Source organism: Physella acuta, unplaced genomic scaffold (genome assembly GCF_028476545.2).
Source record: "Physella acuta isolate Inbredline_101_S28 unplaced genomic scaffold, ASM2847654v3 ptg001061l, whole genome shotgun sequence".
Classification (NCBI taxonomy): domain Eukaryota; kingdom Metazoa; phylum Mollusca; class Gastropoda; family Physidae; genus Physella; species Physella acuta.
In genome coordinates this window covers 227,439-244,247 of record NW_026732578.1, presented here as the reverse complement: position 1 = coordinate 244,247, position 16,809 = coordinate 227,439, and the positions used below count along the sequence as shown (strand labels likewise).

At 38.4% G+C, this 16,809-nt stretch overlaps 1 protein-coding gene across 1 annotated transcript in view; it reads left to right on the top strand.

The window, feature by feature from the left end:
* Positions 1–2,825: 2,825 nt before the first annotated feature.
* LOC131955271 (tyrosine-protein phosphatase 10D) overlaps positions 2,826–16,809 on the top strand; it is a 52,297-nt gene continuing 38,313 nt past the window's right edge. Inside the window, exons 1-2 of the mRNA XM_059319312.1 lie at positions 2,826–2,919; positions 6,267–6,563. Of these exons, the coding sequence (XP_059175295.1) occupies positions 6,492–6,563 (72 nt within the window). The 5' untranslated portion in view covers positions 2,826–2,919; positions 6,267–6,491. The remainder of the gene's footprint in view (positions 2,920–6,266; positions 6,564–16,809) is intronic.

Sequence of the window (16,809 nt, the reverse complement as noted above, 5' to 3'; positions counted from 1 at the left end):
GTAATATTACACCAATAAATGGGAGCAAGCACTGGTACGCACGTCTCATTAGTCAAGTCCACAGGATTTGATAGGAGATCAATCATCGATCACGCTCTCTAGGCCGTAGGGTGTCCTAACATTTCCAACTAGACAGGTTTGCTGTTCCGTTCAGGGATTTGTAAAGTGATTTGGCTTAAAAAAACATGTTTTAAAGTAGGTCTACTACAAGGTAAGACAGAAGATGCTACTTTACATTTTTATCAGAAGGCCTACAATAAATTATGATATTTTTTACCTCTCCTTTACGTATTATACAATACGAAAGGTGTAGATGATTTTGTTATTTTGTATTATATTTAGTAAACAGGACGAGACTAATTAGTTGTTTTAAATGAAGTAAAATGTGTTCTACAAAAAATGTGATTTTCCTTTAACTAAGATAAATTGATTTTAAATAATTGCGTCATCGGTTGAGGGGTGGTTTCTAGACAAGTTTTGACGGCCCGTTGTCTAAGGAGATGATGTAGTTCCCATTACTCAATATGGGATAAGGCTAGAGATGCTATATTATATTAAGTAATTGGACGGCGGGGGTGGGGTGGTAGAGCATATGTTTGCTAACCCCAGAAGTCCCGAGTTCGGATCCCCGTGCAGATTTGACTCGTTAGTTGGGGGCAGCAACCCACGTAGGAGAGACAACTATAAAACGGCCGTCTTGCAATTTGTTTCTTTGGTAGACAGAGGCTATGGAGGAACGAAAAGAAGGCTGAAGTCGAAATCAACGCAGTACTTACATGTTTTAGCTTTAGAGGAAAAAGAATTAGTTGCACACTCTTTTTATACAAAGCTTTTTTTGGCTGGTGTTTTTTTTTTTCGAAAAGGCCCATTTCTACGCCTATATTATATTATAATAAAAGATGTTTTATTCAATTGATAGCTTATATGTACCGTGTTGATGGTTTATATGTAGGCCTACTGTGTTGATATCTTATATGTACCGTGTTGATAACTTATATGTACCGTGTTAATAGCTTATATGTACCGTGTTGATATCTTATACGTACCGTGTTGATAACTTATATGTACCGTGTTGATGGCTTGTATGTACTGTGTTGATGGCCTGTATGTACTGTGTTGATGGCTTGTATGTACTGTGTTGATGGCTTGTATGTACTGTAAGACCACTTAAAACCTCACCGTCTTCAAAGTTGATCACTTGCCACCATTAGAGTGTGTTTCTTAAGTGGAGCGTGTAGACACTTTAATTTTCTTCACTTTTAAGAAAATAATATTAACTATAACCTGCTGTTTAAAAAAATCTAGGTTAAATAGACCTAATAATGATAATAATAATAATAATAGATAGCATATAGAAGCGCTACATAATCTATCAGCCTTCATTAACAGTTTATTTTTAGGGTACTATAGGCCTACAACCTAACGTTAAATTAAATAACATTAAATTACGTATTGGGCTATGCAGCGCTTCGTTCTACGTGAAAACAAAGGATTTTTAAAAAAATCTTAGCCCTAAGTAATTTCGATGGTGTGTTCACTCACCTCTCCCCCCCCCCCCACTCCTAACCTTATAGACTATCTAAATCATTATCTGTTCCCGTTTGCGCACAAGTCACATCTGTTTTAGGGGTCATCCATAAATGACGTCACGCTTTTTTGGACGATTTTTACCTCCCCCCTCCCCTCCGTCACACGTCGTTACAAAAAGCCAGACCCCCCCCCCTAAAATGACGTCACATCTCAACCTACAACCCCCCCCCCCCTCAAAACTGCAGTTGAATCTTTTTAAAATATCGATATTTTTCCAAAATCTTGTCTAAACTATTACAATTTATTAAAACAGTTATATAAAACGCGAAATAACGTCTAAAATTCATTTTCTAACATTGCTTTTTTATAATGCAAAAATGTGACGTCGCAACATCTGAACCCCCCCCCCCCCCCTCCCCCTCATCACACATCGTCACAAAATTACGGACCCCCCCCCCCCCTCCCCCCTACGAGTGTGACGTCATTATGGATGACCCCTTATTGTCCTTGGCATATAGGAGTCACAATGTGGATATTCGCCTTATGTTAGGTACCCACCAGAGCTACTGATTTGAACCTGGAATCGAACTCAAGACTTTCGGGTTAGCAGTCTAGCTCTCCAATGCTAAGATCTAAAAAGTGCAGATAAATGTTTTTCTGTCCGATGAAATATCCGCCACTACTGTTAACTGTTTTATACATCATAAAAACCGGTAAGGGGCAGTAACTAGTATAAAGCAAACAAAACCTTTCCAAAAAGCGGGTTGGGTGTGCTTTTTTTTTGCGTGGGCCTATAACGCGTTTATTTATTAACTAGGCCTATATAGAAATGGGATTTGGGCGCAAAATAAATAGTTCGCACCGGGCTTTGGAATGAGTTGCAACGCCTCATAACATAAACAGTTGCTAATCCTGAATCTAGAGAAAGCCCTTTATTGATTTAGTTAGGGCAATCATATAATGATGTGTAAGGTTTTCATTATTAAATTGGTGTGTGCTAGAATTATGTAGTACTTAGCAGTAAAAAAAAACAGATTCGATGTCAAACTCGTTACTACCCAATAATTACCATCTACAACTACTTGTAAAGTATGCAACTTTAATAGTATTAATTGCCAAAGTAGTGAAAATACCATTTAATCTTCCTTTTTAAAATAAACGAGAACGTTTTCCTTGAAAATTAATAGACTGATAAAATTTCAAAAAGACAGATCTAGAAATAGAATCTAAATATATATTTTTTTAAAAGCGTAATCGCCCATACTGAACTGGGAATTGCGGAAGATGTAGTCAGTTCTAGGTGGAGGCTGGAAAGTCTATTGTTTACCCTCGGTCGCTTGGAAGTAAGTTGCTGCCAATTCATTGTCATGAATGAAAAGATAAGAATAAGTGAGTAGATTTAAAGAATTTTTACGTGAAGTTTGTGTTTTAAAATGTATTTAAAAATCTAGTAACTTTTAGACCAAATAAAAGTCTTTTTAACTAGATCTAGAGATCTAGATCTAGGCCTAATCGCTTAAAGATGAAGAAAGTTTTTTTTACACTTCAGTCCGCTACAGTACACTCAGTACACAGTACTCAGTACACAGTTAAAGTAGATCTAGTACTAGATCTAGATTTCTAGTACACACACAATCATCACAAGTCACAATGAGTTCGGTCAGTGACCTGAGCGTCCGGTGTTGGTAAATTTTACTTAAAATTAGTAATTTCATTAATTTGCGACAGAGTAGAATCACAAGCGTCAGCGAAGAAGAATGAATAGTATTGAAATTGAATAGTGTTGAATAGATTTTTTAATGCCCTTAATTTAAGGCTAATTAAAAGAGCTCTACTAACTATTTTTACTAGATCTAGATTTAGAAATTTAGAGAGATAGGGCCTATAGAAATCTACATCTTCTAGACTAGAAACTAGAGATGTAGATCTAGAGACTATAGATCTAGATTCTAGATTTAGATATGAGTGTTGAAGTGTTTTAGTTTTAAAGACAGACTGCCTGACTGGTACTACACTTTTACAGCTACTTTTACTTTTAGGCCAATTCTAGCCAGAAAAAGATATGCATGCGTACTGGAGAGAAACTACGACTTTCCTTTGCAGCGATGTTTTTGATGGTACTGTGCATGCATGTGTTTACAACCTGCAGAACTCTAACCCCAACCCTACCCATAACCCTAGCTCAGCTATTAAGGTCACTGCGCATGCGTAGAACTATCTTTTGCCGACCAAGTGGAAACGCTGGGTCGAAAAATCTTTTTCTGAGTAGTCACTTCGTTACTTTTAATAGGCCTACTTAGGTTCAATAATAATTAATATGGCCTAGCCTATATATAATATATAGGCCTAGGTCTACAGGCTACATACCTAGATCTAGCTAGAATCTAGATATTCTTATTCTTCTAAATACTGACTTAACTTAACTTTCATATTAAAGGCCCTAAAGGCTAATCAAGGCTATTTGATAATTATTAAAGTTACAGTAGGTCAGTAGGGCCTAATTTTTTGGTAAGGTATTAGTACAAATGACTGAGAGCCAAAATGCTAATGTGTATCAGTGTGTGTTGTGATCTAGAATCTAGACTAGATGGGGCCTATAGATATATTATTCTAGTCCTATTATTAGGGTTAAGGGGTTGTCTAACATCACAGTCCTTGGTGGAGGGGGGGGGGGGGGCTGACCAAAAATGTGACCACCAGCCTATCATTCTGTAAAAAGCTGTATTTGTAAACTGTAATAAAAATTACTTAAGGTTGACAGAGCTAAAAAAATATTTTGTTTAAAAAGGGGGGTTGTAGGGTTAGATGTCATTTTAGAGTTGGGGTCTGATTTAGTGCGATGATTGTGAGGGTGGGGGTAAAATGCTTAAAAAAAAGCATGATTGTGTTAATTATAAATAACTCAGATAACCCTAAAATCTATTATTATTAATAGTCTAGTAAGTTAAGTTCAGTAGCATAATGTACTAGATCTAGATTCTAGATCTATGTAGGCCTACTTTACTCAAAACTGATTCTAGCATAACTGGACTGCAGACTAGATCTATAACAGATCCTAGATCTACTTCTGCTAATAGCCCTTAGGAAATCATTTGAAAAATATTAAAAGTCTGTACCCTACCAAATAGGCAACATAGACTGTCATAGATCATCTAGTTGCATAAAGTATTAAAAATTAATCTTCCTAGTTCGTACCTAGTTCAATTCACCTGAAAATATCTTTTTATTGTTTCTGTAACATAGCTAGTGGGGATTTCAGTAGAGGCCCTTGGCCTAAATTGTATTAATTAGTATTATACTAATAGGTCTAGTCCGTCTAGTGTATGCTACTCTATGTAGAGTAAACTGTTCCCAGACTGAACTGTTGTAGGTCTACGAGCAGATGTACACCTATTAGTCCTACTTATGCATGAATTTCTACAGGCTATACCAAGGGACTGCAGACTTTAGTTTAGCTAACATCCTAAACCAGCAAACATATTGTCTTTAGTTTCCCTGAACTGTGCTGCAGTTAAGTTAATGGCATCCACATATTTCATAAAAGCCATTTTCATTTCTAATTTTTATGTTATACTAGGCTACCTGATATCCTTGGATAACTGTGGGTTTTGAGGGTCATCCATAAAGAACTTCACATTTATTTGATGATTTTTATCTTTCCCCTCCCCTCCCTACTGTCACACATCATCACAAAAATCCAGACCCCCCACATTCAAACAGGCGCCACACCTCAGACATGTTTTGGTCTTTTAAAAACACCAATTTTGACTGAGCATGGGTCTGACCACACTATCCCTTTATATGCAGAGGTCACAGAAATAGTTGAGCTCTACTTCACCTGCCCAGTGTCCCGTCGAGCCACAGACTACGTGTTTTTGTCTTTTAAAACACCAATTTCAGCTGAGCATAGGTCTGACCACAATATCCCTTCATATCCTGAGGTCACAGGTGAACTCTACTTCACCTGCCAAACTCTACTTCATGTGCCCCATGTCCCACTAAATCCTGATAGTCAACTTTATTCACATCTAAAAAGAAGTCACACCTCAGCTTAAATGTTTTTGTCTTTTTAAAAAAAAATCGATTTATTTCTGTCATTGTTTTACAATGACCAATTACCAACACTGAAGCACTATGGTACCACTACCATACTGGCAAAAGTAATAGTCATACACCATAGGAAATATCAACCACATATTGTTGACTATATCATTGTGGTTACTCCCCTGCTTCATTAAAATGGAGGATTTTCTATTTCCAACAAAATTAATGCTAGTCAAGTTAACTTAGTAAATAATTTGAATTTGATAATCATCACAAGAAGGATTTTTACTCGGTTAATTTACTAATATTCATTGTAACCTATGTCATCTATTAAAAATGCTTAACACTATGAATTCATAGGCTATTAGTCATTCATTAATGCTATCAAGTTCTTTTTTTGCCAATGCACCCACCCCACTATTGCCAACAGAATGTAAGATTTATTTACTAAACACATAAAGTACTTTAAACCAGAAACAGAAATGACTATGAATTTGCAATAGCAATATCACCAACAAAACCTTAAAACTAAAGCTAGACCTCACCATAAAACTAATCCTAATTCCCATTATCATAGAAAATTTATTCTTTGCTGTTTTGGACTAAGCAGTAAGGAATATTATTTATTATAGGCATACTACTTTATTTCTTTATTTCATGTACTTAAACAGAGATCATTACTTTGTTTTCAGATCTTGTCATCAAGGATACTAACATTCAAAGGACAATATTTAGTCATCTTCCCTCTCTAAAGTATTCAGCCATGTTTCATTGAAAGCATGAGTCACTGTATTACTATCACAATCTGTGACAGAACCAGTTCAGACCTCTTGTGACATTCTCAGGCGGAGTAGGATGTACCCAAACACATTTATTTGCTGTTAAAGTGAGAACCATTCCATTCAACTTTGGACACAATGAGTTTCCACATTTCAACATTCCACAGGCAGCACTCACAAGTGATATTTTATCTTTTCTTTATTGTATTGGTAAGTTGTTTTTATTTACATATAATTAATTAATTAGAATATTAGTTATGAGGGTCTAAAAATTAGATCCTAACGTGATCATTAATTTATATTTTCAATTATAATATTCTTTATTTTTTTCTATCTGTTGTTATTTGATTTAATCTTCAAATCATTAATTCATTTATAAGTTGACCTGAGGTTTAACAATTTTGCTGTTCGAAGCTTATTATTCTAAAAATCCATACCTATACCTTTTTGGTGCCCTATGACAGAGGTTTTTAAAAAACCCATCAAGATTAGACTTAACTATAACTGCTTTATTGCATTACACAATTGCTTAAAAATATTAATATACATTTTAAAAATTATAGACATATATCCTAGCTATACATTTTTCATAAAATCCTGTTAAAAAATTACTGGTTAAAACAAATATTGAGACCATTGGTTTTGAGCAGTGGTTCTTAACTTGGGTTTAATCAAACCCCTGGGTGTTACATTCTCAGTGGTTTTGCAAGTCAAGATACACGCCCGACTCATAAGATACACAAGCATATTTTGTCTATGTGGATGATAGAGCTATTAACAAGGGTTTGGTGAATGCGCTTATGAAATTAGTGGGGTTTGGTACCTCGAAAAAGGTTAAGAACCACTGGTTTAGCGATAGGGCTATGTTAGCACAACAAGACCTGCCCTCCGCTTGTTATTCTGTAGACCACTCTTTGAACTAGATCCTGTTGATAGGTGGCTAATAGTACAATATCATTGTAACTAAAGTAAGTTCCCTTTCAAACCTGACGGTCTATGGGGCAAGTAAAGTATACGAGTTTCCTCACTTCTAGCCCAACTTTGCTGTATAGTTTCACTAAAAATATTAATTACGTGAGATCCTGTTTCTATGTAACTTACAAACAGACTTGCTCATACTTCAACGATGTACTAACTATAGCTTGTTAAAACCTCTCTTTTATTTTCATGTTGAAATGGAGTGTATTCCTTGTTAAGCTAAAAAGAGTATTGATATGTCGAATTATGGTTTGTGTAGTTTTAATTATTAGGTATCATTATTATTGGTGGTTCTGTATTTGATAATTACAAAATAGTTGTTTGTGTCTTGCTTTTAAGAGGAAAGTTCCAGAAAGTGTGTTGAAGGTTATCAAAGTTGTAGAGGAAAGTTCCAGAAAGTGTTTTGAAGTTTATCAAAGTTGTAGAGGAAAGTTCCAGAAAGTGTTTTGAAGTTTATCAAAGTTGAAGAGGAAAGTTCCAGAAAGTGTTTTGAAGTTTATCAAAGTTGTAGAGGAAAGTTCCAGAAAGTGTTTTGAAGTTTATCAAAGTTGTAGAGGAAAGTTCCAGAAAATGTTTTCATGATTATATCATTCCTGAAAACCCTTCACAATACATTACCAACTGTGCTACATTTAATTCATGTTTATATGCATCATATTTATTTAACTCCTTAAAATAGCAGGCACCAGATATTAAGCTTGTAATGAATAATTAACTCTCCCGAATATAATTGCATTTGTTTTTAATGTAGAGAATTCAAAAATCTATAAAAGTAAGAATTGTTGCTTGCACTAGTAAAACCATTGACATTGTTTTGTCAGGTACTGTATGGTACAGAAACATTTTGTTTTCCCCTTGTTTTGATCAACTAAATCAGGTCCAGTTAGACTTTTTACCTACTTTACTTACTAAGTCACATGAAAGGTGTAAACAAAAACTTTAGCCTACTTGCCGCTGTGGTCTACGGTATGTTTTTGTAACAAAAAAAAAACTGGGATGTTTTATCTTAATCCTATTAGGGCTCTTACTGAAAACTAGCCAGGCGTTTAAAAAAGAATGTCTATTGTACTTGAACGTATATCATTGCTTATAAAATCATGCATCTAGTATAACATCATCGATGGCGTATTTCTGTCTAAACTTGTAATTCTTTAATTAGAATGTTTACACGTACAGCCAATTAAGGATTTTATCACTGTTCGTGATCCTCGTATGTGCCCTGTAATTAAGGCGATACGACCGTAGCTAGAACGCCCATGTTATCGTGTTGTGGGTCCGCGAGGATCAATAGCTGGGTGTACATGTTTTGTCGTCCCATGAAACATTTCGTTTCGTTTGCCGAACCATTAGCTAAACAATCAGAGAGCACGAAACACACTGAAACATGCAATAGCATCACAGTTTTGGTGGGTGATACATTTTATGGAGGGTGACATCGCTGTTTGCGTATCCTGTGATATCTCAGATTAGTTTGGCTTGATGGAGATAGCATATAAATAATATGTGATTAGAAATGTAAATTACCACTATCAGTGATGTAACATGTGGGGGGGGGGGGGGGGCAGATGCTGGATGCTCATCATACAGGCGACACCAAAAAAGGAAAAAAAATTAGGCAAGGCAAACCTATCTCTGTGAGTAATGTAGTGGCACTCGTAAGCAGACCCATCCAACACAACCGAGTGCCGTAGGATGCATTTTTGATTCATGATCTAAAGTCTAAAGTACGACTGCTTTCAGTCAGTGGTTCATAAATTATTACCAATCATTACATAAGCTTTAGTTTTTTTATGTGAATAGTTTGGCCGTAAGACTTTAAATGGTTACTGCACTTTTCCAACACGTTAAATAAATAATTTGGCTGTAAGACTTTAAATGGTTACTGTACTTTGCTAACACGTTAAATAAATAGTTTTGTGTAAGACTTAAAATGGGTACTGCACTTTGCAAAGAGGGCACATTGAGATGAAGTTCAACTTGTCGCTTCATTAGTACGGATCTCATACTCTGCCGTACGCACTGGCAAGGGCTTCGCTCAAGCTAAACTCGCCCCTGGCATATAGTTGTGATGGTCGCATCTTTATGCCTACATGTCAGTGTACACAAGTCGACTTGATAGATTTGACAAGAACGCTACTTGTCTCCTACTTCCTAATGATTGCTAACTACTATTGACAACAAACGGCTGGAGGAAGTAGATTCCGATGCTCCTATGATTCACTTGTTGTTCCTGAGTGATTAGTCATAGAGTTTTAAAACATGTTTATTTTATCGGGGCTATGCGTAAACATCACGCCGCTGACATTGACACACCTGTCTTGTCCACGTCTCACCATAACAGTACGGCGACATTACGTTATTGACACCCCTGTCATGTCTACGTCTTACCATAACAGTACGGCGACATTACGTTATTGACACCCCTGTCTTGTCCACGTCTATTACACCATAACAGTACGGTGAAATTACGTTATTACACTGGGATCTAGAGATGGTTCACTTTATATAGTTACATTTTGTAATTAGGCCTGGGGAGGCATACACAGTTTAAACCATAAATATTTGAATGCAATCTGAATGATAAAACAGCCTCTCTAAAACTGGCTACAGGACATTACCCCCCACCCCCCGAAATTTCCCCTTGTCCTCCCCCCCTCAAGTTAGAATCCTAACTCTAATTAGAATTCTATACCTATATACTACTTTATTCCTAACCTTTAGAAAAAGACCAAAACCTAAGCATCCAACTTAGCATAAAACTTAACACAAAACCAAAACTAACGCTAGAAATTGGTTTAAGCCTAACCCTAAATCTAGCCCTAGCCCTAGACCCAACCCCAGGCCTAAACCTAACCCAAACCCTAGTCCTAGCCCTAAACCTAACCCTAACTCTAACTTTGTCCGGGGGGTGGGAGTAATGTCCTACTGTGCGGGGGGTAATTACTCCGGGGGGTAATGTCGGGGGGGGGGAGGATTACCCGGGGGGGGGGGGGAATGTCCTGTTCCCATAAAACTAGAATCTACTGATTTATAACATTCTTTTGTTTTAACTTGAAACTACTAGGCGAGCTTCAATCTGATATAGTACAATGTTTTTCACCTATTTAGACCTACATACTTTGATAGAAAATACAAGCAGTTAGTCGAAGGCGATACGGGGGTCGGCGTGGTCGAGTCGGTAAAGCTCATGGTTGCTAAACCGAAAAGTTTCGAGTTCGAACCCTCGGGCAGATGAGGCTCGTTAGCTGGGGACAGCCACTCTTCTAGGAGAGACAACTCCAAAATTAAACAACTGCTGCCTTGTAGTTTGTTCTTGGTTGGACAAAGGCTATGGAAGCAAATCCAAAAAGAAAAGCAGGCTGAAATCGGAGTCAATGGCCTCAATGGCGCATAAACAGTTGACACGTAACGCTTAATTGTGTTGAAGGCGTGGTCGAGTCGGCAAAAAGCTCATGGTTGATAAATTCGAACAAAGTCTCGAGTTCAAACCCACTGGCAGATAAATCTCGATCCCCTTCAACACTAATAATTAAGAACGAAGAAGAAGAAGAAGGCGATACTTTCTTGGTCTAACGCCCACAAACCTGAGCAGTTGTGATGTAAACTTGATAGGGACTTACAATCTACAATATACAGTAACGTCAGAAAATTATTCAATGCGTGTGTTGAATTAAGCTTAACTAACAAAATACTTAATGTAAAATCTATATATATAATTCTCTTCTTCGAGCCGTTAGAAAACAAGCTGCAAACGCTCTCCCTACCTCCCCACCCCTACATGGTTTTAGTGAGCTGTGTTCACTCTAAATGTTTACAAGCAGAGCCAACTATTTTAAACGTAGGGGGGGAGGGGGGGGGGGGAGGAAGGGGGGGTTATGGTCCTTAACGAGCTACTTATAGTGTTTTAAAGAAATATTTTCAGTGTCAGCGTTGGTACTGTCGAATTCACAAATTATGAATTATTGAAAATTAGAAACAACTAAATAGCGGCGTATGTTATGCCGCGGGCCGGCTCGTAACTTATAAAATATATTTTATGCAGTTTAATAGGCAATTAAAATATGTTCTACTGTATTTTTATACACAAGTGAACTCTACTTCACTTGCCCCATAGACCGTCAGGTTTGAAAGGGAAACTTTACCTTTTACTGTATTTTGATACCTTACATCGGTCCTACGTTAAAAGTTTTTTGTAGAGGGCATGCCATTCTTGCATTATTTAACATTTTCCCCCTTTAACTTCAAAAGGTATAAAGCTTGGCATAAATAATTATCAGTAAACGCTGACAACTGACAGTTTTGGTAGACATATTCTCTTTCAAAATATGACACATTTTTGGGTACTTTTAAAAGTATAATAGTTCGTGGAGCAAATGATGTAGATTTCGGCTTTTTGACATACGAAGGTCTGTGTGCTCACCTTTATCTAGTCAGAGACCCATTGGTGTTCGATGAATTAAGGACCGTACTTTAAACTCGAGACCTTCTAATTAGATATTGATTGCCTTTCGCTCGGCCACGTCATCAAATTGACTTATTTAAATAGGGAGCACAATTTTTAAATATTAAACATAATTTGACTGATGACGTAATCTAAATCAGTAGCCGTTTATTTTGTTTTTTAAAATCGCGACACAAGTAGCCCCCGTTACCCTCTGTAGTGACCATCACGTGACCTACTGTCAGGATGGACTGTAACAAGTCATTGATTGATCGGGCCTAGATGCGTCAGTTGGGTGTTGTGCTAACATTATTTACCTAATGTTGACACAGTTGGGTGTTGTGCTAACATTATTTACGTAATGTTGACACAGTTGGGTGTTGTGCTAACATTTTTTACGTAATGTTGACACAGTTGGGTGTTGTGCTAACATTATTTACGTAATGTTGACACGGCGTCTCACGCAGGTCAATGGCTCGACGTGTACTGCTTGCAATACAGAATACTTCGATGTCTTCAGTTTACTGTTTGTGGTCAAGTATTAAACACTGACCCCCTAACTCCCTCGCCCCCCACTTTATACCCCCCCCCACTCATGTTGTAAAGGGATCGCGCTAGCTATCACTTTGTATTTAACACTGACCTCCCTCATCCCCCCTTCACACACACTTCACAGCCCCCCCCCCCCCCCACCTCGTCACAGTCAGCGTGACGTCATGTATGGGCCAGGCGTGAAGAGATCACGCTAACATGTACACAGAGGTTAGCAGGGGCGTCACGCCGCAGGCTACTCATCCATCACGGGGTCGGTAGGTTGCTGGCGTTACACACGAAAAGCGGCGCCCACAACGGCCGCGCCCCCTACGAGCCCTTCAGCTACTTCCCCGTTTGCCGAGACGTCATCAGTTTCAGCTAATTTGCTTGATTAATTTAGGTCTACCAGATTTTTCTTCTTTTAGAAAATGTTAACTTAAGGTGTAGTATAACAAATTACATTTCTCTTTAGCAGATATGTTTTATGGAAGGGGGCACATTTTTAGACTGTTCCTCTAATGCAGTTTTATAAGGCATAAGCGAAACTTGGATTTTTATTATGTTAGGAAGTATCAAATTTAGATTAGGATGTTAGAGGTCGTCCGTATATGTTACGCAATTAGAGCGAATTTTACCTCTACCCAGGCCACCTAGATCTACACTACACATAAAAACAAGTTAATAAAAAGTCTAGTGACAATTTAAGCGCAATTTCCTTATGTTATCCATAACAATTGAGGTCAAATAATAGATAATAATAGATAGTGATCAATTTTGTTTTTTAAAAATGTGAAAAAATGATTAGGCCTAGCGAAACAAAACCTTGTAATTGTAACTCCCTATCACTCTCATATAAATTATAAATTAAACCACACGAGCAGAGCTAGTCCCCCGCCCCCTCGCGAGATCTGCGCGAGTCTGGCCAATGGCAGCGTGTGTAGACGTTATCACTCACTAGCGACTGCCTCAGCCGGTGTGCTCTATTTGTATATTCTTAGTAATCTTAACCAATACAAATTAGAAGAAATTAATATTTTGTGACCGAACGAAAGGATATTTTTGAAAACTTTCTTCGGCAATATTGCTCTAAATTATGGCAGGAATCGATTGGTAAATGTTTCAAGTCGCTAAGTGGTCTGGTTGCCGAGATATGGGCCAAAAACTGCATTTTTTTCGAGTTTTTTTTTGCTTTTCCGGGAAATCCAGGAAGGAATTCCGGGAATTTTTTTGGCCCACAATCATCATCGGAACTTGCTTAATATATTTGCTTTTGGAACTAGTCCTCGAAATTGCTTCGTTGAGGAGGAGATACGACTTAAAGCTGCGGACACACATCCATCCATCCATTCCCAGAAATGTCGAGTTAATAATCGCAATTCTCAAGAATGGAAATTGCGCTAAAAACAGCAAAACAACATGGCTTTCTAAAACGACGTCACAACATTCCTCTCCACCCACCCCCCTTCCCCAATAATTACCTCAATATCACGAAGATTTTGTTATTCCCCCAGAAGTAATTTGTGTATAACGTCATATTTTAAAATTGACACCTTCCCCTCCTCACAACACTTCACCCCACAATTCCAATCCCACTTCTAGTTGCCTGACGTCATTAATGAATGTAACTTTAGGGGTTATTCACACTGGAGTGAGGTGTGGGGGTTCAGAAGGGGTGTGTCCAACCATTTTTCAATGTTGTTGTAGAGGAACCAGTAATGATAACTATACTCTTCACTGCTTCACGCTTGTTTGACAGAATAATTTACATAATTTTTAAAAATTACAAAATGTATTGTGTGGTCGATATTTTGTACTGTAGGCCCTAGTGGCCATAGGTTGGTTTGTTCATGTGATATCGTGTGTACTTTAGACCCTACTGTGGACCCTATTGTAGACCCTACTGTAGACCCTACTTTAGATCCTACTGTAGGCCCTAGTGGCCATATGATGGTTGGTTTATGTGATATTGTGTGTACTTTAGACCCTACTGTAGGCCCTACTTTAGACTCTACTGTAGGCCCTAGTGGCTAGGGTCACTTTGTCCCCCAGTGAGCCAGCACAGTATGAAATGAAACGTCAAAGGTAAACAAAGGAAGAATGTAATGACAGCTGCATCTACCACGGTCACGTTGTTGACCCCTTAAGCTCATTAACAGTTCAACCATCACAGACAAGGAAGTAACTTCCACGCTGACTTTGTATGGTGTAGGGAGGGGGGGTACTAAGACTTATTATCTGTGTTTTGTTGTTGATTGGTGGGAAAAAATAATTGACATCGTATCATTGATTTCCTTATTCCCTTATCCCAAGTGGATTATAGTTGGGGGCCTGGTGGTTGAGTAGTCACCTACTGAGTGTACACAGACAAGGTTTTGGTTTAATATTCTGGTTTCCGTAATAAGTTTTCTGAGTTAACATCTGTCTTGTCTTTCTCCAAGTGTCTTAGTGTCTTAACAAGTGTGCGGAGTTACCATCTCTCTCGTCTTTCTCCAGGTGTCTTAACAAGTGTGCTGAGTTACCATCTGTCTCGTCTTTCTCCATGTGTCTTAACAAGTGTGCTGAGTTACCATCTCTCTCGTCTTTCTCCGTGTGTCTTAACTCTCTCGTCTTTCTCAATGTGTCTTAACCAGTGTTCTGAGTTACCATCTCTCTCGTCTTTCTCCATGTGTCTTAACAAGTGTGCTGAGTTACTACCTCTCTCGTCTTTCTCCATGTGTCTTAACAAGTGTGCTGAGTTACCATCTCTCTCGTCTTTCTCCATGTGTCTTAACTCTCTCGTCTTTCTCCATGTGTCTTAACAAGTGTGCTGATATCTCTCTCGTCTTTCTCCATGTGTCTTAACAAGTGTGCTGAGATCTCTCTCGTCTTTCTCCATGGGTCTTAACAAGTGTGCTGAGTTACCATCTCTCTCGTCTTTCTCCATGTGTCTTAACAAGTGTTCTGAGTTAATTTCTCTCTCGTCTTTCTACATGTGTCTTAACAAGAGTGCTTAGATCTCTCTCGTCTTTCTACATGTGTCTTAACAAGTGTGCTGAGATCTCTCTCGTTTTTCTCCATGTGTCTTAACTCTCTCGTCTTTCTCATGTTCCATGTGTCTTAACTCTCTCGTCTTTCTCCATGTGTCTTAACTCTCTCGTCTTTCTCCATGTGTCTTAACAAGTGTGCTGATATCTCTCTCGTCTTTCTCCATGTGTCTTAACAAGTGTGCTGAGTTACCATCTTTCTCGTCTTTCTCCATGTGTCTTAACAAGTGTGCTGAGTTACCATCTCTCTCGTCTTTCTCCGTGTGTCTTAACAAGTGTGCTGAGTTACTACCTCTCTCGTCTTTCTCCATGTGTCTTAACAAGTGTGCTGAGTTACTACCTCTCTCGTCTTTCTCCATGTGTCTTAACAAGTGTGCTGAGTTACTACCTCTCTCGTCTTTCTCCATGTGTCTTAACAAGTGTGCTGAGTTACCATCTCTCTCGTCTTTCTCCATGTGTCTTAACAAGTGTGCTGAGTTACTACCTCTCTCGTCTTTCTCCATGTGTCTTAACTCTCTCGTCTTTCTCCATGTGTCTTAACAAGTGTGCTGAGATCTCTCTCGTTTTTCTCCATGTGTCTTAACTCTCTCGTCTTTCTCATGTTCCATGTGTCTTAACTCTCTCGTCTTTCTCCATGTGTCTTAACTCTCTCGTCTTTCTCCATGTGTCTTAACAAGTGTGCTGATATCTCTCTCGTCTTTCTCCATGTGTCTTAACAAGTGTGCTGAGTTACCATCTTTCTCGTCTTTCTCCATGTGTCTTAACAAGTGTGCTGAGTTACCATCTCTCTCGTCTTTCTCCGTGTGTCTTAACAAGTGTGCTGAGTTACTACCTCTCTCGTCTTTCTCCATGTGTCTTAACAAGTGTGCTGAGTTACTACCTCTCTCGTCTTTCTCCATGTGTCTTAACAAGTGTGCTGAGTTACTACCTCTCTCGTCTTTCTCCATGTGTCTTAACAAGTGTGCTGAGTTACCATCTCTCTCGTCTTTCTCCATGTGTCTTAACAAGTGTGCTGAGTTACTACCTCTCTCGTCTTTCTCCATGTGTCTTAACTCTCTCGTCTTTCTCCATGTGTCTTAACAAGTGTGCTGAGTTACCATCTCTCTCGTCTTTCTCCGTGTGTCTTAACTCTCTCGTCTTTCTCCATGTGTCTTAACAAGTGTGCTGATATCTCTCTCGTCTTTCTCCATGTGTCTTAACAAGTGTGCTGAGTTACCATCTCTCTCGTCTTTCTCCATGTGTCTTAACAAGTGTGCTGAGTTACTACCTCTCTCGTCTTTCTCCATGTGTCTTAACTCTCGTCTTTCTCCATGTGTCTTAACAAGTGTGCTGAGTTACCATCTCTCTCGTCTTTCTCCGTGTGTCTTAACAAGTGTGCTGAGTTACCATCTCTCTCGTCTTTCTCCATGTGTCTTAACAAGTGTGCTGAGTTACCATCTTTCTCGTCTTTCTCCATGTGTCTTAACAAGTGTGCTGAGTT